Source organism: Oncorhynchus mykiss, chromosome 2 (genome assembly GCF_057628025.1).
Source record: "Oncorhynchus mykiss isolate SJ-2025 chromosome 2, ASM5762802v1, whole genome shotgun sequence".
In the NCBI taxonomy this organism is placed as follows: Eukaryota; Metazoa; Chordata; class Actinopteri; order Salmoniformes; family Salmonidae; genus Oncorhynchus; species Oncorhynchus mykiss.
This window is the reverse complement of record NC_143023.1, coordinates 14,789,156-14,816,494: the sequence shown is the minus strand read 5'-3', so window position 1 is coordinate 14,816,494 and position 27,339 is coordinate 14,789,156. Positions and strand designations below refer to the sequence as shown.

Here is a 27,339-nt window from a genome sequence, read left to right as displayed (position 1 = left end):
AACATTCAGATGAGAGTACACTGAAATCGGAGTAGATAGCTAGAGTGAATTTACGAACACACCCTAACACAACAACAACTGATGGCAGTAGCTAACTATTGTAGCTAAGTAGCCAGCTAAGATAGCAAGCAACGCTAAAGGGATTGCAAATGAGTTAGCATAACTCAAGCCCCCCCAAAATCATTTTTCTTAATATTAACTAGCTGGTTAGCATTTGAGGCCAGCAAACACGTTCCCTGTACACTAGGAATGTATTTCCTCCAACGTTATAATGAAAAGGTGCCTCTGTCCCAAAACACAATTTTCTGGAGACTTGTGGGAGGAATGCTGATGAAGTCCCCCATGGTATGCGCTTTCAGTAGCGAGCTTGCTTCGTATTCTGATAGCAGAAGTCACATGTAAGTGTCAAGTGTAGACAAGACCAATTAGGTATTGCTCTCCATGTGATGTGATTAGAGTGAAGACAAATCCAAACGGGCTTCCCTTGACACCATTCACAGTTGAGCTCGCTCAGTTAGCTCAACATGGGCTATTATTGTATACTTTTTTTTTTATCAAGGGAGTCCATACAGGCGACAATGATGTCATACTATTTTCGATCAGACAACGTTAGTTAGATGGCCTACACATACAGAGACAGATGGGCGCTGTTTCACTCGCTCGGATAATTTCTCCGGTGTGATAGAAAGATAAATAATTGTGTTTTTTTCTTCCCTTGGCATCCATGAATACACCCCACTGATATTGTCACTACATAAAGCACATTTGAAGCACAGTCAGACATTGGCCTTTCTGTTTTGTCCACATATTCTCAAGAACCATTGGCAGGCATCACTGTATGGGGGACTACATAGTACACAATTATACTGGATTCAGTTGATAAGTAGCGGCATCATATCAATGCCCACAGTTGGGACTCTTATTTTGAAAGGAAGTTGATGTTGACTTTCGCGCTGACTGTATGCAACTCGGACTCGCATTAGATATTTTACTATTCGTAGATGTATACCTAGCTAGTTATTGACAGAGAAGAGCACATTTTCGGGGGTTCGTTCCATAGCTCGTAGTGTATTATAACATGTGGACACTGAACCCTTTAGAATCCGGAGGTAACTTTTGTTTTGCCCAGCTCTAGTTAGCTACAGTAACGTTAGCTATCTTAGCCATAGCGGGTGACCAACCCACCAGCTAACAACATTAGCTAGCTACATTTGACAGCTCGTTCTAGATGTTAGCTAGCTATGTTTCTCAGTGTACTTTGGAGTATCAGAATAAGCGCTTAGAAGATGAGAATTAAAACTATTACACGTTTTTGGATAGCTAGCCATCTAATTAGCTAGCTAGTATTATTCCTATGACACAATACATCCAACACCTGGCTAGCAAGCTAACGTGCAGTCCTACACTGTTGCAGTTGGTAATCTTCTATCTAACGCATAACATATGATGATTAAGTCCTTAATCATCCTCCAGTTGTTTTGAATAAGAACATTACTTTTCTTATGATTCAATCTCATGACATATCCTGTCTCAGGTGTCACCCACTACCTCCTGCCAGAGAAGGAGTATGTGGTGGGGCGTAAGAACTGTGAGGTCATCCTGCCCAATGACCAGTCCATCAGCCGGGCTCATGCTCACCTCACTGCTACAGATCAGGTGAGAGAGAGACGGGGGGATATCCTTTATTAGTAATAACTAGTTTTACCCACACACCCTACATACCCGCATAACCAGAGCACTACCCTACAACTCCTAAAAACTTAACTGAAAAATATATAGGCCTACATTCTGTCCCTAGTCCATCAAATGCTGTCATGTCTCCCTTGCAGTAGAAGGTGCTCTCGTACTGTTCACCATCCTAACTAGCCAGCATGAATCTTGTCTTGTAGACAGAGCTGGGTTTTTTGCCTAATGTTGTGCATGTGTTACATAAGGCGACACTTGTTTTTATGGGTTATCAAAATCCACATCTTGTATTGTTTGGTTAAGAGAGTTTTTCATAAAGTAGATGTAACCAACAGACTGTTGTTGTGTTGTGTGCCAGGCCCTGACCCTGAAGGACAGTTCTAAGTATGGCACGTTTGTTAACGAGGAGCGTCTGTCTGGAGACACCCCTCGCAGCCTGACGGCAGGGGACAGAGTGACATTTGGGGTCTTTCACAGCAAATTCAGGTGTGCACCCACATTTATGCAATGATAAGAATTTTGATGGAAATTAATTAGAGATCTATATTTTGAAATGTCTCTCTCTCTCTTCAGTGTGCAGCAGGTAACTGTGGTGGTGTGTTCGTCCTGTGTTGATAATGAAGGGAAGGTCTCTCTGTCTCAGACCCTGCATCTTCTGGGTGGCCGGCTGACCAACACCTGGACACAGGACTGCACTCACCTGGTCATGCCCACTGTTAAAGTCACCATCAAGGTCAGCACATGACCACAAACTATGTGTGTGTGTGTGTGTTAATTCATCTGTACATACAGAACGTGCTCTCTCCCCATGCAGACTATCTGTGCGTTGCTGTGCTGTCGGCCCATAGTCAAGCAGGAGTTTTTCACTGAGCTCACCGAAGCCCTGCGACAGAAACAACCACCTCCAAAAGCTGAGAGGTACTAAGAGACACCACACACAAGGCTGCTGCTCACCTCCACAAACCACACAATAATAGCTGCCACTTCATCCAGGTCTCATTTTATATGTGCATTTCCACATTTTGTTATGTTACAGCCTTATTCTGAAATTGATGAAATAGTTTTTTTTTAATTGCCCAAATCTCTCACTATCCCTTCAACGTTATTGAAGGACTGTTTGTATGTGTTAATAGTTTCTTTCCAGAGATAGACGAGCCCAGTCTGAATAAGGATGAGGTGGATCTGACAGAGAGGCCAGAACGTAAAGAACTTTTCACTGGCAAGACCTTCCTCTTCCTCAATGCCAAACAGGTACTGGCCTGCCTCTCTAGCTCACACTGCAAACAGGTACTGGCCTGCCTCTCGCTCACACACCAAACAAGTACTGGCCTGCCTCTCTCGCTCACATTGCAAACAAATCAACATTTCAAAGTCACATGCGCTGAATACAACAGGTATGGACCGTGAAATGCTTCCTTACAACCTCTTAACCAGCAATGCAGTTCAAGAAATAGAGTTAAGAAAATATTTACTCAATAAACTAATGTGTGAGAGAAAATTATGGAGAAGAAAAAAGTAACACTAAGTAAAATGTAAAAAATTACATAACAATAACGAGGTGCCGAATCAATGTGCGGAGATACAGGTTAGTCGAGGTAATTTGTAAAGTGACTATGCATAGATAATAAACAGCGAGTAGCAGCAGTGTGAAAACAAAGGGGTGGGGGTCAATGTAAATAGTCCGGGTGGCCATTTGATGAATTGTTCAGCCGTCTTATGGCTTGGGAGTAGAAGCTGTTAATTAGTGATCCCTTCACGCGCCAATCCCTTTAGTGGGATCGATTTGACAACATCCAGTGAAATTCCCATGCGCCAAATTCAAACTACAGAAATATTCAACATTCAAGAAAATATAAGTGTAATACATCAAAATAAAGCTTCTACAGATGCTGTTATTTTATCTAAAACATCAGGTGTACGCCGACCCCAGCTAAGTAACTCATGCAAAGATTTAAAGCGCAATTATGTGTTTTATCTCCAGTACATTGCCATGATTGTCAGTTATGTAGCTGCTCTACTGAAATCTCAGTGCGTCCTTGCTGGGATGACAGGTGAACACAGATTGATTTGGTGTCCAGTAATAAACCAGAGCGAGTGACTAAATCATTCAGTATGGTTACTGGGCTATCTGATCATAATCTGACACTTATAGTCAGAAAGCTTTCAAAAAACAGGTTTAACCTCTACTGTTAGAAAGCCGGATCAACTAAGAATACCTAAGAGTGAATTAAATGATTTTGAAAATGGAATTAACTGGAATGATCTCTTGTCCTATACAGATGTGGAAGCTGATAGTCAGGTGAAAGACTACAATAAATGCTTTCCTAAAGAAAATAAAATCCAAACCTGGCCAAAAGAGCACTCTTCCTTGGCTAAATGGAGAAATCTGGAAATTGATGAAAGAACAAGATTATGCTCTTAAAAACAGCCCTAAAGTCCAAATTAGAGCATGACAGACGTAGGTTTACCATGTTGAGAAATAAGGTGATGAAAGAAATCAGACAGGCCAAGGCAAAACTTTTTATTAACATAACTGGTGAAGCAAAGGGAAATTATACATTTATCTGGGAGAATTGAAAAAAGTTAACAGGGAAAGACCATAGTAACACTGCAAAAAGACTAGAAATCATGGTGAATAACAATCTAACACAGGATGCAGTCAAAATAGCAATAGCCTTCAATTCCTACTTTATTGACTTTGTCAGGGTACTGACACAGAACTCCTCCACTGGTTTCTTGGGCTCAGTGTTAGTGAATGACGCTCAACCTGTCTTCATCATAAGGGAGGTTTCTGAGTCAAAGGTGACCAAGGTGATTAGCTCACTAAAGAACTCTAAAGCCAAATATGTGTTTGGGCTGGACTCTACCTTTCTCAAAAACTACAAAGAGTCACTCATTGGCCCCATTACTAAGGTCACCAACACATCTATTGGTCAGGGGGTGTTTCCAAGGGTATGGAAGTCGGCCATAATAACGTCCGTCTTTAAATCGGGCGACCCTGCTGACGTAACTACAGGCCCATTAGTATACTTACTACCTGTGGTGTCGAAGGTTGTTGAAAAGTGTGTAGCAGAGCAACTGATTGCCCACCTCTACAAAAGCCCCTTCACATTACACTCCATGCAGTTTGGCTTCAGAGCGAAACACTCCACAGAAACGGCCAACTGCTTTCTTCTGGAAAATGTGAAGTCCAAGATGGACAAAGGGGGCATTGTTGGGGCTGTGTTTCTGGATCTAAGGAAGGCTTTTGATACTGTTAACCATGAGGTTCTCATCACAAAATTGTCCAAGTTCAACTTTTCCCCCGATGCCTTGAGATGGATGAATATCTACCTTGAAGGCAGAACTGTGTGTGTCAGTGTGGCATCATTCCAATCTCTCTTTTAAATAAACAGGTGAAAAAGGTAATTCAAATAACCAAATTCAATCTAGCTAATTTCCGATTCATACAAAATTGTTTGACTACAGAGGTAGCAAAACTGTACTTCAAATCTATTATACTCCCCCACTTAACATACTGCTTGACTAGTTGGGCCCAAGCTTGCTGTACAACATTAAAACCTATTCAGTCTGTCTACAAACAGGCTCTCAAAGTGCTTGATAGAACGCCCAATAGCCATCATCACTGTTACATCCTCAGAAAGCATGAGCTCCTGAGTTGGGAAAGTCTTGTGCAATATATCGACGCATGTCTTGTATTCAAGATCCTAAATGGCCTGGCTCCCCCTCCACTCAGTATTTTTGTTAAACAGAAAATCCAAACATATTGCAGCAGATCCACAAGGTCTGCCATGAGAGGTGACTCTATAGTTCCCTTAAGGGAAAGCACCTTTAGTCAGTCTGCTTTCTCTGTGAGAGCTTCTCTTGTCTGGAATACACTGCCATCAGACACACATAACTGCACCACATATCACACTTCCAAAAAAAAACATGAAAACATGGCTAAAGGTCAATCAGATTTGTGAACATAATCCCTAGCTGTGTATTGCCGCTTTCCGTGTTGTCTGTTGTCTTTAGCTTGTGAGGTGTGGAAACACTGTTGTCTTTATGGATTTTGTCTTGTTGCTTTTTGTTCTATGTTGCTCTGTCTGTATGCTATATCTTGCTTGTCCTATGTTGCTCTGCGTGTGCTCACTGCTCAAAGATTGTCTATAGACAATTGTTTTTAATAACCTACCCTGGGACTGCGGTTGAAAATTAGCCGGCTGGCTAAAACCGGCACTTTTACTGAAACGTTGATTAATGTGCACTGTCCCTGTAAAAATAAAATAAACTCAAACTCAAGCCTCTCTCTCTCACTCCAAACAGGTACTGGCCTGCCTCTTTCACTCCAAACAGGTACTGGCCTGCCTCTCTCACTCCAAACAGGTACTGGCCTGCCTCTCACTCCAAACAGGTACTGGCCTGCCTCTCTCACTCCAAACAGGTACTGGCCTGCCTCTCTCACTCCAAACAGGTACTGGCCTGCCTCTCTCACTCCAAACAGGTACTGGCCTGCCTCTCTCACTCCAAACAGGTACTGGCCTGCCTCTCTCACTCCAAGCAGGTACTGGCCTGCCTCTCTCACTCCAAACAGGTACTGGCTTGCCTCTCTCACTCCAAACAGGTACTGGCCTGCCTCTCTCACTCCAAACAGGCACTGGCCTGCCTCTCTCACTCCAAACAGGTACTGGCCTGCTTCTCTCACTCCAAACAGGTACTGGCCGGCCTCTTGCTCTCTATGCATAGCCATTATACAATCCAACGTTACAGAACAGCATTCATCTCACATGGCTCCCCAATGTGAGAGTCTGACTAAATCATTTAAGGGCTTCCATTATGACCTGTTTATTGCCACCTCTTCTCATCAGCTAGGAGATCAGGTAATGATGTTAGGTGGTTGGTTATTTGTGGTCAATCAGTTATGTATTCGGGGAAATGGTTGTTAAAATCTGTGATGTGTTTATTTTAACTCTCAATACAGTCTCTGTCTCTCGTTTTCTGTCTCTTTTTTTCTCTCGCACTCTCCCTTTTTCTGGCTCGTTCTGTCGCTCTCCCCCTCCCGTTCTGTCGCTCTCCCCCTCCCGCTCTGTCGCTCTCCCCCTCCCGTTCTGTCGCTCTCCTGTTCTGTCGCTCTCCCACTACCGTTCTGTCGCTCTCCCCCTACCGTTCTGTCCCTCTCCTGTTCTGTCGCTCTCCCCCTCCCGTTCTGTCGCTCTCCCCCTCCCGTTCTGTCCCTCTCCTGTTCTGTCGCTCTCCCCCTACCGCTCTGTCGCTCTCCCCCTACCGCTCTGTCGCTCTCCCCCTCCCGCTCTGTCGCTCTCCCCCTCTCGCTCTGTCGCTCTCCCCCTCCCGTTCTGTCGCTCTCCCCCTACCGTTCTGTCGCTCTCCCCCTACCGTTCTGTCGCTCTCCCCCTACCGTTCTGTCGCTCTCCCTCTCCTGTTCTGTCGCTCTCCCCTCCCGTTCTGTCCCTCTCCTGTTCTGTCGCTCTCCCCCTACCGTTCTGTCGCTCTCCCCCTCCCGCTCTGTCGCTCTCCCCCTCCCGCTCTGTCGCTCTCCCCCTCCCGCTCTGTCGCTCTCCCCCTCCCGTTCTGTCGCTCTCCCCCTCCCGTTCTGTCGCTCTCCCCCTACCGTTCTGTCGCTCTCCCCCTCCCGTTCTGTCGCTCTCCCCCTCCCGCTCTGTCGCTCTCCCCCTCCCGCTCTGTCGCTCTCCCCCTCCCGCTCTGTCGCTCTCCCCCTCCCGTTCTGTCCCTCTCCTGTTCTGTCGCTCTCCCCCTACCGTTCTGTCGCTCTCCCCCTCCCGCTCTGTCGCTCTCCCCCTCCCGTTCTGTCGCTCTCCCCCTCCCGTTCTGTCGCTCTCCCCCTACCGTTCTGTCGCTCTCCCCCTCCTGTTCTGTCGCTCTCCCCCTCCCGCTCTGTCGCTCTCCCCCTCCCGTTCTGTCCCTCTCCTGTTCTGTCGCTCTCCCCCTACCGTTCTGTCGCTCTCCCCCTCCTGTTCTGTCCCTCTCCTGTTCTGTCGCTCTCCCCCTCCCGTTCTGTCGCTCTCCCCCTCCCGTTCTGTCGCTCTCCCCCTCACGTTCTGTCGCTCTCCCCCTACCGTTCTGTCGCTCTCCCCCTACCGTTCTGTCGCTCTCCCCCTACCGTTCTGTCGCTCTCCCCCTACCGTTCTGTCGCTCTCCCCCTACCGTTCTGTCGCTCTCCCCCTAACGTTCTGTCGCTCTCCCTCTCCTGTTCTGTCGCTCTCCCCCTACCGTTCTACTACCATTACCACTAATAGCACTTCTACCTCTATCTCTACTACTACCATTACCACTAGTAGCACTTCTACCTCTAATATCTCTACTGCTACTACCATTACCACTAGTAGAACTTCTACCTCTAATATCTCTACTGCTACCATTACCACTAGTAGCACTTCTACCTCTAATATCTCTACTGCTACCATTACCACTAGTAGCACTTCTACCTCTAATATCTCTACTGCTACTACCATTACCACTAGTATAACTTCTACCTCTAATATCTCTACTGCTACTACCATTACCACTAGTAGCACTTCTACCTCTAATATCTATACTGCTACTACCTTTACCACTAGTAGAATGTCTACCTCTAATATCTCTACTGCTACCATTACCACTAGTAGCACTTCTACCTCTAATATCCCTACTACTACCATTACCACTAGTAGCACTTCTACCTCTAATATCTCTACTGCTACTACCATTACCACTAGTAGCACTTCTACCTCTAATATCCCTACTACTACCATTACCACTAGTAGCACTTCTACCTTTATCCCTACTACTACCATTACCACTAGTAGCACTTCTACCTCTAATATCTCTACTGCTACTACCATTACCACTAGTAGCACTTCTACCTCTAATATCCCTACTACTACCATTACCACTAGTAGCACTTCTACCTTTATCCCTACTACTACCATTACCACTAGTAGCACTTCTACCTCTAATATCTCTACTGCTACTACCATTACCACTAGTAGCACTTCTACCTTTATCCCTACTACTACCATTACCACTAGTAGAACTTCTACCTTTATCCCTACTACTACCATTACCACTAGTAGCACTTATACCTCTAATATCTCTACTGCTACTACCATTACCACTAGTAGAACTTCTACCTTTATCCCTACTACTACTACCATTACCACTAGTAGCACTTCTACCTCTATCCCTACTGCTACCATTACCACTAGTAGCACTTCTACCTCTAATATCTCTCCCGACTACCTACTATAACTGACTTATAACTGTCATCATCACCATTACATCACAACTACCATCATCATTACTACTACCACCACCACTGTCCCTAATATCATTAAACATTACCGTCACCCCTACTACCCGTACCGCTACTATTTTGGAATAATAATCTTAATAATAAATCGCTCACACTCACTTCTCTCCAGCAAAAGCGTCTGAGTTTGGCAGTGAGTTGTGGAGGTGGGAGGAGCCAGCTCTTGGAGGAGGGGTCTGTCCCTGTGTCACTCCTGGAATCACCATTGAGCTGTGTGATCGGCATGGCAACGGGAAACTCCCAAGCACTACTGTCCCACTCCACTAAGAAGTGGGCAGACTCTGTGGGGAGGATTCTACAGAGGTACACACATTGCAGTATCATAAAGACAGAGTGCAGTTTGAATGTGTTCCATACCTTAAAAAAGGGAGATTTGTTTTGGGGGGGGTTGAACTACACAAACAATTGAGACATTCCTAAAGCTTTTCCTAAGTATATTCACTGTTATGGTGTTACACTTCTTCTCTGCAGCTCTGAAATGAGACTAACTGGTTGTGTCAGCACAGTCTATATTTACCATCTCTCACACTCACCAGGAAAGGTCTTCGATTCATCACAGAGTCTGAGATCGGATTGGCTGCCATCTATGTCAGCTGTGACAAGTACTGCAATCCCTCCAATCGAATGGCTGACTCAGGTGGGTGGGGCTCTCATACAGTGAATCATAGTCTCAGTTTATTTTAAGTTCCTGATTTTATAATGAAATGGACTTATATAGTGAAGTCAACACTTGTATCGTTGTTAATGTGTTTCTCCCCTGGTCAGAATCCATGAGAAAGAAGCCCACCATCCCTGGCGCCACGCTATCCCAGAATGCACCAGTGGACGAGACTGTAATGCCAGCGGTGTCTCAGAACATCACAGCCTATGCTGTAAACACAGAGCCGTCACAGGGCATCAGTGGGTAAGACACACACACACACAACCTGACTCACAGTTCTGTTTGAGTGCATCAGGCTGATCTGTGTTTTCTTATCCCCGAGTAGGGTGGACGTGGCTGGGGTGAGCGCAGTTGGAGAGACCCCTGAGAGGGACCAGAGCCGGACCACTTCTCATCTTAACCGACCCAAACCCTCAGGCCGAGAGCTGGCCGGGACCTGCACAGTGGCAGAGACTATGATGTCATCATTCAGCGCCTCAGACAGTGCTGGTGGTGGCGGCTCGGACAGAAAAAAGGGAGAGCTACAACATCCAGGTAGAATAGTTTCTAATGACAGAGTGGGTGGGTGTCAGAGTTACAGTAGGAAAGTTCTGGCGTGGGCCATATAAACTGAAAACACGGGTCTGCTAAATGACATTGTATTATCATGATATTAGGTGGAGGGAAAGGTGATGCTATCACCAGATTCCTGGCCACAGCCCCTCGGACCAACGGAGGAGTGCAGACGATGTCTCCACAGAATCGCTCCTCCCAGAAACAACAGGTCTCGCAGAAATGTTCCCCCCAGAAACAGTCTGCCCTCACTAATTTCTTCCAGCCTGTTGGCAAGAAAAGGCAAGTGCAGCTCTCTGGAGATATCCATACAATTCCACACAGTGGCTTATCAATCTTGAGTTAATGGTGATATTATATATATACAGACACCAACGTTTTCTCTCTCTCTCAGACCTCGGGAAGGCAAGGAGTCCTCTACTGTCCAATCAGAGGCCAAGTTCTCCAGGAGGGAAGAAGAGAAGGAGAAGATGAAGAGGACAGTACCACAGCACTCAGAGACCTCCAACCCCACACACCCCCCCACAGGCAGGTCCCAGGGCCAACACAGCTCAGTTGCACATCTGTTTCCAGGTCAGACTGAGGCTCTGTCAGAGGGGTTCTCCAACCCTGCCCAGCAGGGGCTCCAATCCAGGAAGAGGAAGGAGATGGAGGAGGACACTAAAGGGAGTGGGGCTTCAGAGATAGAGATGGATGAACTGGAGTCCATCATGTCTGAGGACATGGACGAATCGGATGAGCCCATGTCAGCCAGTCAAGGCCAGCGGTTGAAGCTGACGGAACAGAGTTCAACCAATCAAGGCCAGAGGTCTCAACTGATAGACAAGAGCTCAACCAATAGAAAATCGCTCCTAGAGACAGTGGATCTTACCTCTGCCAATAAGAAACAGCGGGTTTATTCAGTGGAACCAATCGCAGCCAATCATAGGTCAGGCTTTGATTCAGAAGAGCGATTGTCAGCCAGCAGACGACAGGGAGCGGAGCCTGTAGCTGAGGTCAAAGACGAAGAGGTGTCTTTCATTGAGGTGAGAGGAGCTGTCATTGTGTGCTTGTTATCATGTGTTTCTATCAAGGCTGGGATCAATTCATATTAAAGCCACTCAATTCGGGAAGGGATTTTAATTTAAAATAAAAAAATTGATAGCTTCTACTTCTGTTTCATTGAAAATATCTGCCATTTTTAAAATCACTGAATTGTGATTTCAGTTTACTTCCTGAATTGACTGCCTTCCCCAGCCCTGGTTTCTATGACGTGACTATTATTATGAACTATCCTCCATCTTCTGTCCCCCCCCCCCAAGTCAAAACCAGTTAATGGTGTGACCCCTGGTCATCTGGAAGAGCCAGAGACTGATGTCAAACAGGAAGCCTCAGTAAGTCCTGTCTGTATCTGTTTGGAGTAGGGGCCAGTGGAGATAAGTTAGGTCTGTCAGTAACTGGTCTGGAGTAGGGGCCAGTGGGGAAGAGTTAGGTCTATCAGTAACTGGTCTGGAGTAGGGGCCAGTGAGGAAGAGTTAGGTCTATCAGTAACTGGTCTGGAGTAGGGGCCAGTGGGGAAGAGTTAGGTCTGTCAGTAACTGGTCTGGAGTAGGGGCCAGTGGGGAAGAGTTAGGTCTATCAGTAACTGGTCTGGAGTTGGGGCCATTGGGCAAGAGTTAGGTCTATCAGTAACTGGTCTGGAGTAGGGGCCAGTGGGGAAGAGTTAGGTCTGTCAGTAACTGGTCTGGAGTAGGGGCCAGTGGGGAAGAGTTAGGTCTATCAGTAACTGGTCTGGAGTAGGGGCCAGTGGGGAAGAGTTAGGTCTATCAGTAACTGGTCTGGAGTAGGGGCCAGTGGGGAAGAGTTAGGTCTGTCAGTAACTGGTCTGGAGTAGGGGCCAGTGGGGAAGAGTTAGGTCTATCAGTAACTGGTCTGGAGTAGGGGCCAGTGGGGAAGAGTTAGGTCTGTCAGTAACTGGTCTGGAGTAGGGGCCAGTGGGGAAGAGTTAGGTATGTCAGTAACTGGTCTGGAGTAGGGTCCAGTGGGGAAGAGTTAGGTCTATCAGTAACTGGTCTGGAGTAGGGTCCAGTGGGGAAGAGTTAGGTCTATCAGTAACTGGTCTGGAGTAGGTGCCAGTGGGGAAGAGTTAGGTCTGTCAGTAACTGGTCTGGAGTAGGGGCCAGTGGGGAAGAGTTAGGTCTATCAGTAACTGGTCTGGAGTAGGGGCCAGTGGGGAAGAGTTAGGTCTGTCAGTAACTGGTCTGGAGTAGGGGCCAGTGGGGAAGAGTTAGGTCTGTCAGTAACTGGTCTGGAGTAGGGTCCAGTGGGGAAGAGTTAGGTCTATCAGTAACTGGTCTGGAGTAGGGGCCAGTGGGGAAGAGTTAGGTCTATCAGTAACTGGTCTGGAGTAGGGGCCAGTGGGGAAGAGTTAGGTCTATCAGTAACTGGTCTGGAGTAGGTGCCAGTGGGGAAGAGTTAGGTCTGTCAGTAACTGGTCTGGAGTAGGGGCCAGTGGGGAAGAGTTAGGTCTATCAATAACTGGTCTGGAGTAGGGGCCAGTGGGGAAGAGTTAGGTCTGTCAGTAACTGGTCTGTGTGTTGTGATGTAGGGTTTAGGGGGTGAGAATCTCCCCAGCAGACTTATAGTGGTGGCGTTCAAATCCCTCACCGTGGCAACACCGGCAAGACCTAAACCACGCCCTATGGAGACGCACGGCAATGTCAACAGGAAGGACTTTAAACGCTTCCGCAAGGTAGACCCCAGAATGCTCATCACAACACAGGTCATGGGACTCTGTTAGGTTAGTGTCTCTGTTTCTGTGTGTGTGTGTAGTAATGTGTGTGTGTTTCAGGTCCCAGTTCCCGGTGCCCAGGGTTTGCCCAACATCATCGGCGGGTCAGACCTGTTGGCCCACAACCGAGGCAAGAACTCTGAGCTGGAGGAGTGGCTGAGAGACGCAGCAGAGGTACACAGTCCTACTTCAGCTGCTGTTTACTACAATACTTACTGTCTGTTTAGCAACCCCTGAGACACACAAACACTCCTAGAATAGAAGTACATGGTATTTACCATGAAATGGTAGTAACAGGGGATGGAGGGGCTGAGGCTGGGTAGAGAGGAGATGGAGGGGGTTGAGGCTGGGTAGAGAGGAGATGGAGGGGGTTGAGGCTGGGTAGAGAGGAGATGGAGGGGGTTGAGGCTGGGTAGAGAGGAGATGGAGGGGGTTGAGGCTGGGTAGAGAGGAGATGGAGGGGGTTGAGGTTGGGTAGAGAGGAGATGGAGGGGGTTGAGGCTGGGTAGAGAGGAGATGGAGGGGGTTGAGGCTGGGTAGAGAGGAGATGGAGGGAGTTGAGGCTGGGTAGAGAGGAGATGGAGGGGGTTGAGGCTGGGTAGAGAGGAGATGGAGGGGGTTGAGGCTGGGTAGAGAGGAGATGGAGGGAGTTGAGGCTGGGTAGAGAGGAGATGGAGGGGGTTGAGGCTGGGTAGAGAGGAGATGGAGGGGGCTGAGGCTGGGTAGAGAGGAGATGGAGGGAGTTGAGGCTGGGTAGAGAGGAGATGGAGGGGGTTGAGGCTGGGTAGAGAGGAGATGGAGGGGGCTGAGGCTGGGTAGAGAGGAGATGGAGGGGGCTGAGGCTGGGTAGAGAGGAGATGGAGGGAGTTGAGGCTGGGTAGAGAGGAGATGGAGGGAGTTGAGGCTGGGTAGAGAGGAGATGGAGGGGGTTGAGGCTGGGTAGAGAGGAGATGGCGGTTTGTGAGTCAAAGCCCTGTGTCTGTGTGTTTCAGGATGAGCGTCAGAACAAGAAAGAGGAGACTTTGGGAGATGACCTCTTCAGGTACGAGGACAAGGCTTGTCAGGCTACAAACACCAAACCAATTTGGGTCACATTATTTCAGGTGGAGAGCACCACAGTCTACAGTACAATGTAAACCAAGCTGTAGCCCGGGCTATTGGTTGGAAGAGGTTTGGAGCCAGGCTGGGAATGAATGGATGAATGTGGAGTGATGTTGATTATGTTGAACCCTCCAGCCCCCAAGGTAGAAAAAGTCAGCCACTCCGTCTGCAGTCTGCAGTGGAGCAGAAGGGTTGGAGCACCCAGCTTACACAAACATCACATTCCCAGGGGGCATTGCTCCGTGTTCAAGGACGTCACTACCAGACACAAGACAACAGCGCCCTACAGGCTGACGCACACACAGCTGCCTGCCCACACGATGACTGGGACTAGAAGCTGTCTGCTGAGCTCTTCACTACTCCACATTCATTCATCTATTCATTCCCTTAACCCCAATTCAGAAACACAAGACAACATTGACTGCCCAGCAACATAGCCTTGGTTGTAGCTGTAGTCCTACCAACATGGCTGATCTCAGGTTTTGATCCCAGCTAAACGATGATTCACATTAGATAGAACTGTATTCTCCCTCAAGGAGAAATGAGCTGGTCCCCTGCATATGTACAATACACATCAACACCATTTTTGGAATCGCCTGTCAAATAGTCATCTGAAAAGGACCGTTTAGACCAAGACCCACAGAACAGAGAGAAACATTCCTGATGTGAGTGGGTGGATCTTCGTTTGGGACGGTTTGGACTTGTTGTCACTGACCAATCAGCGCCCAGTGATTCCTGCGTCACACCTGGTTGTCTGGGTTATGCTGGTGATGTATGCACACGCTAGGGCTGCTGCATTTTCCCTGGCTAAGCAGAAAGGGTGTGTGCGTGCATGCCTGCCTGGAGCGAGACTGTGCTGTTTGATCATTGAGTCATGATGCCCACTCAGTCATGCATGGCCAGAGGACAGCGCCGGCTACTAAGAAAACAAGCCGCGGTTTTATGTTTTTGGGTCTGGCCTGAACCCGTCTCCCAGACTTAGTTTATAGGGAGGATGTTTGGTTTGAGTTCTTCAAACAAGGCCAGAGGTTTACAGCGCTGGCTTAATTTGGGCTATTTTTAATATTTGTTCTAAATGCATCCAGGATTGATCTAGCAGGAATGTTAAAAGCCTGAGTGTTTAGGTGGGATGCCTGGATGGCCACTGCCCTGACTTAACCTGTGTGTGTGTGTGTGTGTGTGTGTGTGTGTGTGTGTGTGTGTGTGTATGTGTGTGTATAGGTACAACCCCAAACCCACCAAGAAAAGATGAGAGCACCTGGTTGTAACATGTGAAGCCCTGCAGACAAATGTTCATCTTAAGACACAGGAAGGGATGCCAACACCCCATGGAATGTTTTGGCTTCTAGAATTCTTAGTTTGATAGAACTGCCATCTCCGCTCCACTAATAATGTTCAGGAATGGATCTTTGAGGTAACTCTTGATCATTGTACTCAAAATGACCAGAGGGGCCTGTCAATGACAAATGTTTAAACTGTTTTTGTCGGTGATAGATGTGGGCAGAAATGTCTGTCTATGTACTGTACACTAACTATATACCTTGATTTAGTCACTGATGGCGAGCTATGTAAACAAATAAATAGGTTTTACGTTTCAAGATTTTTATTTGTTCATAATAAAAAATACAGTATACAAAACATATTAAAAAGTCATTTGAGTTGTACAAGAGAGGAGTCCAACTCTACCAAGCACAAAGCAGCGTGTCTGTCTGTTGTGAACAGGAGAAGACCGTGGGTTATGTGTTGTAAGACAGTAGTAGAAAACCCTGGTTAGACCCCAGGGGTTGGGGAACCTGCTGTTTCCTTTTCTTATTAATCAACCCCTAGTTAACCCTTCTCATCAAGGCACCTACTGTGTAGATTGGACATGTAGGTGTAATTAGCCATAAGCTGATGGTCTCTTTGGGGGCAAGGTTGAGTGACTACCACCACCTTACAATTACACCTATCCACTGATTCATCTTTTCAGGTCTGGATGTAGTGCTTAAGGGCTGGTTAGTTTGGAATACAGCATATTGACCAGGAACTGTCCATACATTTTCAGTTTGCCGATCTGGTCAACAATCTATATTTTAACCCAATTCCACAATTATTATTTTTTTTTTTCAGCAAGCAGCTTCAGTCTTGAGGATGAGTGCATGCGGAAATAAACTGCATATGAATACACACATTCTAAAGGCGACTGACTGGTTCAATAAATGAATGAAACTCCACCCTCAGTCCTCACAGCTTTACATACAGTAACAGGTATTTGGCAAAACAAACACCTGAGGCGTATGATGGCTGTGTGAAAGTGACATGGTATGAGAAATGTCACAGAGAATACTATACGGACCTGGAATCAGAGCCACAGGCATAATATTTACTCCATAATGGCAACCAGAAAATGTGCATTTAACAGTCATTATGACTTCAATAGGCGATAGTCAACTCCTGATAAATGCAATGGACAAGTAGTTTTGTATTCAGACTGATGGACGTCAAAGAATGCAGCTACAGTTTGCGTTTATCCAATGTACACTTATCAGGAGTCGTCGACTAGTAGTATTTTATAGACCCCTTTCTGTGTTAACATTGCTGCAAATTGGTGGCAGCAAAAAAGCCTATATTTAGATGTTACTTATGAGTGCATTTCACACTACTTTTGGATTATAATTGGATTTTAAAGCTCGTATGAATGTCCTGCTTAATATAACGTTTGTGTTACCCCAAATCAACTGCATTATTCTTAAAAAACACTTCAACTTCAACCAGTAAAATGGCTATTTGACTAGCCTTTTCTACAGCCTATGTCAATGAGCGTTAGCATTCTAGCTAACAACTGCTGCATCCAAAATCATTATTTTTCAAAGATCACAACCAGATACTGCTTGGGGTCTGAAGCTTGGCACTGATGAGAAACTCAGAATTGAGATGATGGCAGAAACACTATAGCAGCTATGGGCCTATCTCTACAAAGTTCCATTTCCTTGAGGCTTTAAAGGGGAGTTGTAGTGGTTCACAGTCCATTGCATGGTGAAGGCCATCAGAGAAATAGTAGAACAATTGTTTAAAGTAGATGAGAAATCAGAAAATGCACTTGCTTGAAAGACAAGGTGAGCAAATAAAAACTCAAGACATTACAAAATGTCACAAATATGACTCTAAAAAACATTTTCACACTGCAGGTTGGATTTCTGGATAGAGGACATTAAACCCTGTGACAGCTTCCCAGCAGAAACCAGAACAGTGGAGCTGTAACAGGTGGTGGGCTGAACCTGGTCATGAACTGTAACTAGCCTGCCTCCACTTCCATTGTTTTCAGTTCTCTCAGAAGTGGTAAGAAAGCTTCAGAGTTCAAATAGGCATGTCCACTGCAAACAATAAAATATTAAAAAACGTACTGTTTGGCTTTGCCCTTTTAACTCAGAACTCCATTGGTTATAGTAGCTATTTTTACTAAGATGAACCCCCTCCTCTTCCTCCTTCCTCTCCTCCCTTTCTCCACATCCTTTCTCCCTTCGCTTAAATAAAGATGCCTCTTCCTCCTCTCTCCCTTCCAACTTATTCACCACCTCGTTCTTCTCCATCCACACTTCACCTAGATAAACTCCCCTCCTCCTACTCCTCCCCCTTCTGCGATCAGCTTGCCTTTCTTCTTCAGTCTCTTGAGCAGGCAGGAGGCAATGCCTAGAGCACCGCCCTTTAGGAAGCGAACAAAGTTGTCTCCCACCAGCGGGCCCATGGCGAACAGTCCTGGGTCCTTGGTGCACTCGAAGGTGTAGGGGTGCACATCCACAGGGTTCTGCTTGCAGGAGATGGGTTTGGTGGGGTCCAGTCCCAGGTACTGGCCCTGGCCCTTGAGGAAGAACAGGTTGGGATGGGTGCCGATCAACACCAGGGCCATGGAGATCTTAAAGGCCTTGAGGGAGTTGCTCCCCTGCAGGACACACTTCATGTCTGGCTGGAAGGACTCCACGCAGTGCTCTGGGAAGCTGGTGTAGTCAGGGAACAGAACGGGACCACCACTGGCGGCCGTGTTAGTTGTGGTGGGTTGGGGCTTGGAGCACATCTTGGAGCAGACTGAGGCGGCCATGCTGGGAAGGCCATTGGTGGTGGAGGTGGCAGCCATGTTTGGTGTTGCGTGGGTCTGGGAGTGCATCATGTGGTAGACCTTGTGGTATTCTGGGTAGAGGGTCTTGGGTAGCTGTTTAAAGATGAGGCCTGGGTCGTCTACGTGTTTGCGGAAGGCATGCAGCACGGAAATGTTGTTGTTACAAGCGCACAAAACCGCATCCGCCGCGCTTAACCCCGCCCCCACAATCAGCACCGGATCAGAGTTTGGCCCAAGCTTCTTCCGGCTCACAGCCAATCCCAGGGCAGAGATGCTGTGGAACACGAAGGGAAGCTCCTCCCCCTCCACACCCAGCTGAGCTGGCGAATCAGACGCGCCCGTGGCAAGAACTACATTCTCTGAAAACAGGCAGAAAGGAACGTGGGTGTCGCCCTGCACCCGCTGGTACCCCCTCACCTCCCACAGGCCCCCACCTCCCCCTTCGTCTACACCCTGACTCTCCCTCCCCTCGTACACCCCCTTTCCCCCCTCGTACACCCCCTTTCCCTCCTCCCCCAACCCTCCATGACCATTCTCTAGACCCTCGCCCTCGGGTCCACGGAAAAGTTTCTGCACAGAGGTCACGTAGGTGTTGTCAACAAAGTTCTGCTTCAGGCCCATCAGCTTGACGTAGTTACGGTAGTAAGACGAGATCTCCTCTGGAGTGGCCCGGTCGTTGGTCACGCCCCTGGGGGGGGGGGGGGGGAGCACTCATTGTCAAACAAAAGATCCTTTAGTAAACTTTGTTAAAGTATTAAGAAGATTTAAGCTGTCTCATTGTTTTGAATCTATTTAACTTTATTGCAGCCTCTCTCTATCTCTCTCCATCCCTCCCGCCTTCCCTCTCTGCATTTGCCATTGTCAGTACCTGCATTTGCCATTGTCAGTACCTGCATTTGCCATTGTTAGTCAGGTCTCGGTAGTTGATCCCTGGCAGTTCCATCCAGATGCCCAGACTGATGGTCAGCATGGAGCCCTCCATCACCTAGAAGAGAGAGAAAAGAGAGAGGATTGGAGGTGAGGATTTTAAGAATGGAGTTTAGGTTTAGCATTGGAACATGTGGATGACGAGATTTGGGGGTGAAGTCTTTCCAGGTTTCCCAGGCATAGCTCTGCCCAGCACCATGGGTGAGGTGTAGGGGTAAATTAAGGGGGAAAGGAGGGTGTAAGCTGTTTAGGAATAACTCACGTGCCAGGCCCCTCCAGGCGTTGCCCTGCCCAGCACCAGGTGAGGGAGGTGCTGCTGCTTGTCTCTTCTCCACTGTAGCACAGGGGGAAACTCGTAGCCAAAATCCGCATTGGGGTGCAGCAGGGTGTCAAACAGCACCGCTACAGGGTTTCCTGACCGCCCCTCCAGACCTTCACTCAGATACTCCAGATCCTGCATAGAGAGACCAGATCATGTTTCAATGTGTATGTGTTTGTCAACTGTGATCTCTCTGTGTGTGTGTGTGTGTGTGTGTGTGTGTGTGTGTGTGTGTGTGTGTGTGTGTGTGTTTAATGCAATGCTTTGATGTTCACCTGTTCAGTGATGGGCAGGTGTCTGGTCTCCTGTAACTTCCTGTACAGAACAGGGTTTGGGTGAACAGCTGAAGGGTCCAGGTAGGGCTTGTAGCCACTCAGCAGGTAGGACAGGCAGATACCTGATGGCCCGTTACCTACACAGACATACAGAGGAGAGAATCAAATGTTTGCAATGTCAGAGGCTACCTGTGAATGAGGACGGCGGGCGAGGTAGGATGGCGAAGGGGTGCTAGCCTCTCGGGGCAGAGTTAGAGGTTAGGGTTAGATGTCAGAGGTTAGGGCCAAACATACCTATGATGACCACAGGCAGTGTGGGGGGATGCTCTCGAGGCACAGTGGTCTCTTCCAGAAGAGGCATGGCTGTAGCCAGAGCCAGAGCCGGCACACTGAGAGAGAGAGAGAGAGAGAGAGAGAGAAAAGGGGTCACCATGGTGACAGGATGGATGGATACGGGTAAACAAAGTGAAGATGGTTGGTGGTTGCAGACAGTCTTTCATTCTCTCACAGGTTAAGTGAGTCAGGTACAGTAGAGTGAGTGTGGGACTGCCAAATCATACAGAGAGAATGTCTGCTTGGCCAACAGTAGAGCTGTCGTACGTTAGAGTGTGTTAGTTAGTGCCTTTTAGCTGAGAGAGAGGGTTGTGGTCTGTGAAATTACTGCAGTTGTCACTTCTCAGTCTGCTTCTTAGTCTGGTGTGACAGGTTCAAACCAGACTGGATCGGCCGTCACGGTTGTTGTTTTATGTGAGCATAGATCCCATCCCTCGGTCTGTCTCTATCGACGCTCAGCTGACTCTCCAGCACACACACAGGGAATAAAACAACTCTATTCATCATGCTATTGTGTCCGTCTCTCTCTATTTCTTTCTCTGTCTGTCTCTCTCTCTCTCTCTGTACACACACACACACACACACACACACACAGTCATGACCCCCCTCATATACACACACACAAATCCAATCAGGACCACAACACCCCTCCCTCCCTCCCCTGCCACCCCGCCGCGCCCCCTGCATCGTACACACAGCCCGTGGCTAGACGAACCTCCTCTTCCCAAACAAAAGACAGTATGCATCAAATCTATGGAGGCTCAGGTCTGTTGTGCCACGGTGCCATTGTGTGTGTGTGTGTATGCGTGTTTATGTTATGTGGCGGTGCCATTGTGTGCCAGGCGGGGTGGAAATCCCCCCTGATCACTCCCAGCAGGCTCTAATCCTGCCAGGCCTGTTTATATATTTACAGCCCTTTTCACCGGCCGGTGCAGTGGGAATGTAGACCTGGCACACTGACAGACTAGACAAGAGGGGCGCGCCTCCCTACCCCCATACACACCCACCCAAACATCTCCCCTCTAACCCTGCCTCATGCACACACCTCCCGGTTCCCCTGTTTCCCACCTGCCACAGGTCATCCACACCCTTTCCCCTCCCACCTCCCTTCTGACATGCAACCACCAAGCCTCCCACCTTCCCTCTGAAATGCACCCATCTCCCTTCCCACCTCCCTTCTGACATGCACCCATCTCCCTTCTGACATGCACCCATCTCCCTTCTCACCTCCCTTCTGACATGCACCCATCTCCCTTCTCACCTCCCTTCTGACATGCACCCATCTCCCTTCTCACCTCCCTTCTGAAATGCACCCATCTCCCGTCCCACCTCCCTTCTGACATGCACCCATCTCCCTTCTCACCTCCCTTCTGACATGCACCCATCTCCCTTCTCACCTCCCTTCTGACATGCACCCATCTCCCTTCTGACATGCACCCACCTCCCTTCTGACATGCACCCATCTCCCTTCTGACATGCACCCACCTCCCTTCTGACATGCACCCATCTCCCTTCTGACATGCACCCACCTCCCTTCTGACATGCGCCCATCTCCCTTCTCACCTCCCTTCTGACATGCACCCACCTCCCTTCTGACATGCACCCATCTCTCTTCTGACATGCGCCCATCTCCCTTCTGACATGCGCCCATCTCCCTTCTCACCTCCCTTCTGACATGCACCCATCTCCCTTCCCACCTCCCTTCTGACATGCACCCATCTCCCTTCTCACCTCCCTTCTGAAATGCACCCATCTCCCTTCCCACCTCCCTTCTGACATGCACCCATCTCCCTTCTCACCTCCCTTCTGACATGCACCCATCTCCCTTCTCACCTCCCTTCTGACATGCACCCATCTCCCTTCTCACCTCCCTTCTGACATGCACCCATCTCCCTTCCCACCTCCCTTCTGACATGCACCCATCTCCCTTCCCACCCCCCCTCTGACATGCACCCACCATCCCTCCCACCGCCACTCTGGCATGCACCCACCATCCCTCCCACCTCCACTCTGACATGCACCCACCATCCCTCCCACCGCCACTCTGGCATGCACCCACCATCCCTCCCACCTCCACTCTGACATGCACCCACCATCCCTCCCACCGCCACTCTGGCATGCACCCACCATCCCTCCCACCGCCACTCTGGCATGCACCCACCATCCCTCCCACCTCCACTCTGGCATGCACCCACCATCCCTCCCACCTCCACTCTGGCATGCACCCACCATCCCTCCCACCTCCACTCTGGCATGCACCAACCATCCCTCCCACCTCCACTCTGACATGCACCCATCTCCCCTCTGACAAGCACACACTCCCCTCCCGCATCTCCCCCTTTCCACCTCCCACTCCCCTGTCCAGCCCTGGGTAAGAGAGCCCTGCAGGCTGTTTTTCACTCAGTGCTGGGGTGTTGGGTGTTACCCTTTTCAGTAAAAGTGGCAGGATTCCATACACTGGCCGTGCTCTGTTTGGGCGGGAGTACCAGAGAAAGTCATGGAGGGAGCAGGCAGTGGGTATTGTAGAGCCGTGCCCCCTGTTTGGCAGGCTAAATCTGGCATTTCCACACCACGGACCAATTTAACACTCTCACCCACATTCAGCCAGCTTACTCACATGGAGGGGGGGGGGGGGGGGTATACTCAAAACTTCTAGAACTTATACCTGGGTTACTGTAAAGCACTTTGTGAATTTTTTTTTGTTAAAAGGACTATATATTAAAAAAAAAAAAACCAGGGTTGAATGGGTTAGGTTCAGTCCCACGGTTTAATGGGTTAGGTTCAGTCCCACGGTTTAATGGGTTAGGTTCAGTCCCACGGTTTAATGGGTTAGGTTCAGTGCCAGGGTTGAATGGGTTAGGTTCAGTCCCATGGTTGAATGGGTTAGGTTCAGTGCCAGGGTTGAATGGGTTAGGTTCAGTGCCAGGGTTGAATGGGTTAGGTTCAGTGCCAGGGTTGAATGGGTTAGGTTCAGTGCCAGGGTTGAATGGGTTAGGTTCAGTCCCACGGTTTAATGGGTTAGGTTCAGTGCCAGGGTTGAATGGGTTAGGTTCAGTCCCATGGTTGAATGGGTTAGGTTCAGTGCCACGGTTGAATGGGTTAGGTTCAGTGCCAGGGTTGAATGGGTTAGGTTCAGTGCCAGGGTTGAATGGGTTAGGTTCAGTGCCAGGGTTGAATGGGTTAGGTTCAGTGCCAGGGTTGAATGGGTTAGGTTCAGTGCCAGGGTTGAATGGGTTAGGTTCAGTGCCAGGGTTGAATGGGTTAGGTGGCAGTGCCAGGGTTGAATGGGTTAGGTGGCAGTGCCAGGGTTGAATGGGTTAGGTGGCAGTGCCAGGGTTGAATGGGTTAGGTGGCAGTGCCAGGGTTGAATGGGTTAGGTTCAGTGCCAGGGTTGAATGGGTTAGGTGGCAGTGCCAGGGTTGAATGGGTTAGGTTCAGTGCCAGGGTTGAATGGGTTAGGTGGCAGTGCCAGGGTTGAATGGGTTAGGTGGCAGTGCCAGGGTTGAATGGGTTAGGTGGCAGTGCCAGGGTTGGGGTCAATTCCCTACCATCTTAACAAGCCAGGGGACACTTGTTACATCAGATAAACAATGTTGTTACTCTCAGGGCAAAAATCACTCAGTATCTGCGCCTGTACAAAGCCTGTACCTTTTAAGTGTAAACAGGAATAAAGAATAAAATGTTAAATAGGAAGATAAACTTTACATATTTTCATGACTTTTATTCGCTGTTAAAAATAACAAGTGCAAACTTTGTACAGGTGCCACGAACTTTGTACTGTGTCAGAATATCAATGGTGTGATGTTCAATAGTCTATCATTACCTTTGGCTGTTCTCTCTCTCAGCATCGGCACAGTTCTCCCAGTAAATGTGGTTTTTGTTAAGTTTGCTGTGTAAATTGTCCAAAGAAGTCTATTTGTTAAACTTCGAAATCAATGGTTTTTGTTTGGCATACATTTTAAAGTGAAAAATCTGAGTCAAAGCATAATTCCGTTACCGTGGAGATGCTTTAGTATTCCCTGCATGTGAAAGTGCTGATATAAAGCCAACTGCATCAGGCTGGTATTCTGAGCTGGAATGTTTAGTAATAGCTATTTGATCTGTTTTAGCTGTAATTGTGCTTTATGTTCTTGTACTGTAAAGCCTTGTTTACACCATGCACTAACGTGAGTTTGGGGATCTGATCAATATGATCCAATCACTATCTGCTTATGGTTTGTTTTGTTTACAGATTGTATTAAAATGTGTCTCTTATTCATCCACTGTGTCCGCATTGTAGCCAGATTAGCTGTTATTTGACAGATAATCTGGCCAGACAGATAATAATATATATTTAAAGACATTTACTGATTACATAAATCAATGGTGCTGCTACCTGACAATGAGTTTAGAGGCAGGTATATTGATGATTTAAATGGTTTGGTTTGTGTGCCTGACTGCCTCCGAAGGTGGTCAGGAAGATCGGATCACAATGTGGCTGTTAATCTCTATACCTGTCTACAAATGTGGGCACAATCAGAATGAGGACAAAGTGTGCATGTTAGCACCAGGTATAAACAGGGCTTAATTCAACCCTCCATTTGGCTAACTATGCCTATACCACAATAAGAATTTAGCAAATTTGTCATATTTCTGAGACAAAAATGTATGATTGTTACTGTAATCAATGTTACATTCTCTTCAAATAGGCTTGTGGATTACACAATTACCGCCCATCACAGGACTTCTCTAGTCTAAAAGGCACTGCGATTTTGGCCCGCTACACAATCTATACAGCATCCTATATTAGGCTGCTATAGGGTATGCTACTGTCTCTCCCCAACCGTGATCTTGAGAGTGGATTCCATCGTACGCGGGCGCACATGCGAATAGCGACAATTTCATAATCCTTGTAGGGTACTACCTATAATTTGTCAGACACTCCCGGCCATCCTCTAGCTCTCCGCATCCCTCCAAGAGAAAGCAGCAACACCATCCCTCAGCTCTGAAGCGGCAGCTCTGTAGGCTACTTACCTCCGTACGATGTATCTCTATATCTCCCAATCACTCCTCTGTACGGCCGACGGCCGCCGCTCTCACTGTATATATGCAGTCGCCGGTGGGAGGCTCTATCGAGCTCATGAGATGACACACATACCACCTCCCTCACTCACTCTCAGCTTCTCTCTCGCTCTCTCTGCAGTGAACAGATAATGTCTGATGAGATGTGTTTTAACCATTAATGACAGCATCCAATCCTGAATATGTTACTAATGTCACCCGACACTTTTATATATCCACCTCAAGGACAGATGTCCTTGCTTCAGAAGGAAAGAAAACGGTTTCTGTGTTTGACCAAAGACTATGGATTACTGACAAGACACACGTCTCTCCGCCCTACAATGGGAGTCGTTGTCCACAAAGCGGCACCGCGGTCTGTCTAGCTCCCGCCTATCATCCTCCTCCTCCTCCTCCTCCTGCTGCTGCTGCTGCTGCTACTACTACTACTACTACTACTACTACTACTACTACTGCTTCTTCTTCTTCTATTGTATTATGGCGGTCCGCAAACAAGCGTTAGAGGTGCATGCCGCCACCTACTGTATGGTGGTAAGGGTGGAAAAAAATATATTTGACAAAATAAAAAGACATCATACAAAATTGTCCTACTTAAATTAGTACACTCCTAAGAACTTAAGCATTACGAAACGTATATTCGATCAAATAAACCTTACGTAGCAAATGAGCTATTCATTTTTTTAGTTGACAAAATCTGACACTCATTAATCGCCATACAAAAACGTATTGCTTTGTAGGCGAAACAAGGAAAAATCGCCAGCTGGTGGAGGGTGACAGATTTTGACTGGATGATGGTGGGTGCATGGTTTGACTTCAGCGTCACATCGAAACTCCTTCATTCGCGCTGCACCTGTAGGGCATGTGTAGGGCGCGAGCGGTAGCGCAGGTATAGGGCGCGAGCGGTAGCGCAGGTAAGGGCGCGAGCACAGATTCGTAGTCTCGGCAAAGAGCGCGCGCTCAGACCATCGCGCGGCTTCTTCTGGTTCAAGAACGGGATCAATTGATAAATTTGATGACGCTAGATTGTAGTTAACATTCATAGTGGGGTGGCAGGTGGCCTAGTGGTTAGAGGATTGGACTAGTAACCAAGGTTGCAAGATCGAATCCCCTAGCGACAAGGTAAAAATCTGTCGTTCTGCCCCTGAACAAGACAGTTAACCCACTGTCCCTAGGCCGTCATTGAAAATTAAGATTTGTTCTTTAACTGACTTGCCTAGTTAAATTAATAAAAAATAAAATATTGGCAGGAAATCCATATATGGGCCCAGACACACATATTGGAACCTTGGGCTACTAGCAAGGAACTCCTTAAATGGTCATAGTGTGACCATGCTAATTTGCTCACCTACATCCAATCTTCATTAGCTACAAGCCAATCTCAATAATCAACCACCCTCATAGTATTTAAACTGCATCCATCTTCATGCCTTTTCACATCTGTCTTACAAACAGTCTGTATGACAAATGCATGCATGCTGTTGCTTGACTCTACACACCCTGTGCTAAGGCTGGCCAGCTCAACCCTGGTCCATGACTGGCTACACTCGGGGGTTAGCGCCGCAAGCAGGCTCAGCACAACCTCGACTCAGGCTTCTTGCACAATGGGAGCAGCCAGCTCAACCTTGGTTCCCTTCTGGGAGGGGCCACCACGGCCTGCTGCTGGAGGTTGGCCCTGCCAGCAGGCTCAGCACAACTACTTGTTATGCAAATGGGGGCTGACCCAGCCTGGAGGCCAGATACCAACCCCAATCCATGAGTGGGGGCTGGCCTCCCCGACCACCATCCACATCAACCCTCATGCTAATCAATGCTACCCTTTCCAACGTGTTCGTCAGATGGTGGGAAGCCAAACTTGTGAAATTTGTCACAATCATCTAGGCCCTATTGGTCCCCAAGAACACCAAATGTTTCTTTGACATACCAATAGACCCAATAAAAATATATTCTGAACAAAAGTATAAATGCAACATGCAATCATTTTAACAATTTTACTGAGTTACAGTTCATATAAGAAAATCTGTCAAAATTTAAATAAATAAATTAGGCCTCTAATCTTTGGATTTCACATGACTTGGCAGGGGCGCAGTCATGGGTGGGCATAGGCACACCCACCTGGAGCCAGGCCCACCCACTGGGGAGCCACGCCCAGCCAATTAGAATTAGTTTTTCCCCACAAAAGGGTGACTGATCTCAGATGATACCGCAGGTGAGGAAGCCTGTTGTGGAAGTCCTGGGCTGGCGTGGTTACACATAAA

General features: G+C 47.9%; 2 protein-coding genes across 6 annotated transcripts; one reads left to right on the top strand and one right to left on the bottom strand.

The window, feature by feature from the left end:
- The first annotated feature begins 878 nt into the window (after positions 1-878).
- Positions 879-17,458, top strand: nbn (nibrin). Of its 4 annotated transcripts, XR_016484453.1 has the most exons (18): positions 879-1,109; positions 1,535-1,656; positions 2,045-2,172; positions 2,260-2,419; positions 2,501-2,604; positions 2,820-2,937; positions 9,108-9,298; positions 9,532-9,632; positions 9,761-9,899; positions 9,982-10,190; positions 10,313-10,490; positions 10,603-11,233; positions 11,510-11,581; positions 12,796-12,939; positions 13,039-13,152; positions 13,971-14,020; positions 15,301-15,493; positions 17,247-17,458. XR_016484453.1 is itself a non-coding variant. In XM_090189940.1 (17 exons), exons 1-17 carry the CDS (start codon positions 1,079-1,081, stop codon positions 15,329-15,331), a joined length of 2,523 nt encoding a protein of 840 aa, XP_090046066.1. In that variant the 5' UTR covers positions 879-1,078; the 3' UTR covers positions 15,332-15,717. The 4 variants fall into 4 exon arrangements, 2 of the variants coding, with proteins under 2 accessions (XP_090046066.1, XP_090046073.1); XM_090189940.1 differs by lacking the exon at positions 17,247-17,458 and having other exon boundaries at positions 15,301-15,717; XR_016484455.1 differs by lacking the exon at positions 11,510-11,581 and having other exon boundaries at positions 907-1,109; positions 17,247-17,382.
- osgin2 (oxidative stress induced growth inhibitor family member 2) lies at positions 15,665-25,549 on the bottom strand. 2 transcript variants are annotated; one of them, XM_090189957.1, is made up of 6 exons: positions 25,040-25,549; positions 19,988-20,082; positions 19,694-19,830; positions 19,362-19,553; positions 19,063-19,157; positions 15,665-18,860 (listed from the first exon to the last, which is right to left on the bottom strand). In XM_090189957.1, the coding sequence occupies exons 2-6, from the start codon at positions 20,052-20,054 to the stop codon at positions 17,660-17,662; spliced, it is 1,692 nt and encodes a 563-aa protein (XP_090046083.1). In that variant the 5' UTR covers positions 20,055-20,082; positions 25,040-25,549; the 3' UTR covers positions 15,665-17,659. The 2 variants fall into 2 exon arrangements, with proteins under 2 accessions (XP_090046083.1, XP_090046086.1); XM_090189960.1 differs by having other exon boundaries at positions 24,930-25,083.
- Between the last annotated feature and the right edge of the window lie 1,790 nt (positions 25,550-27,339).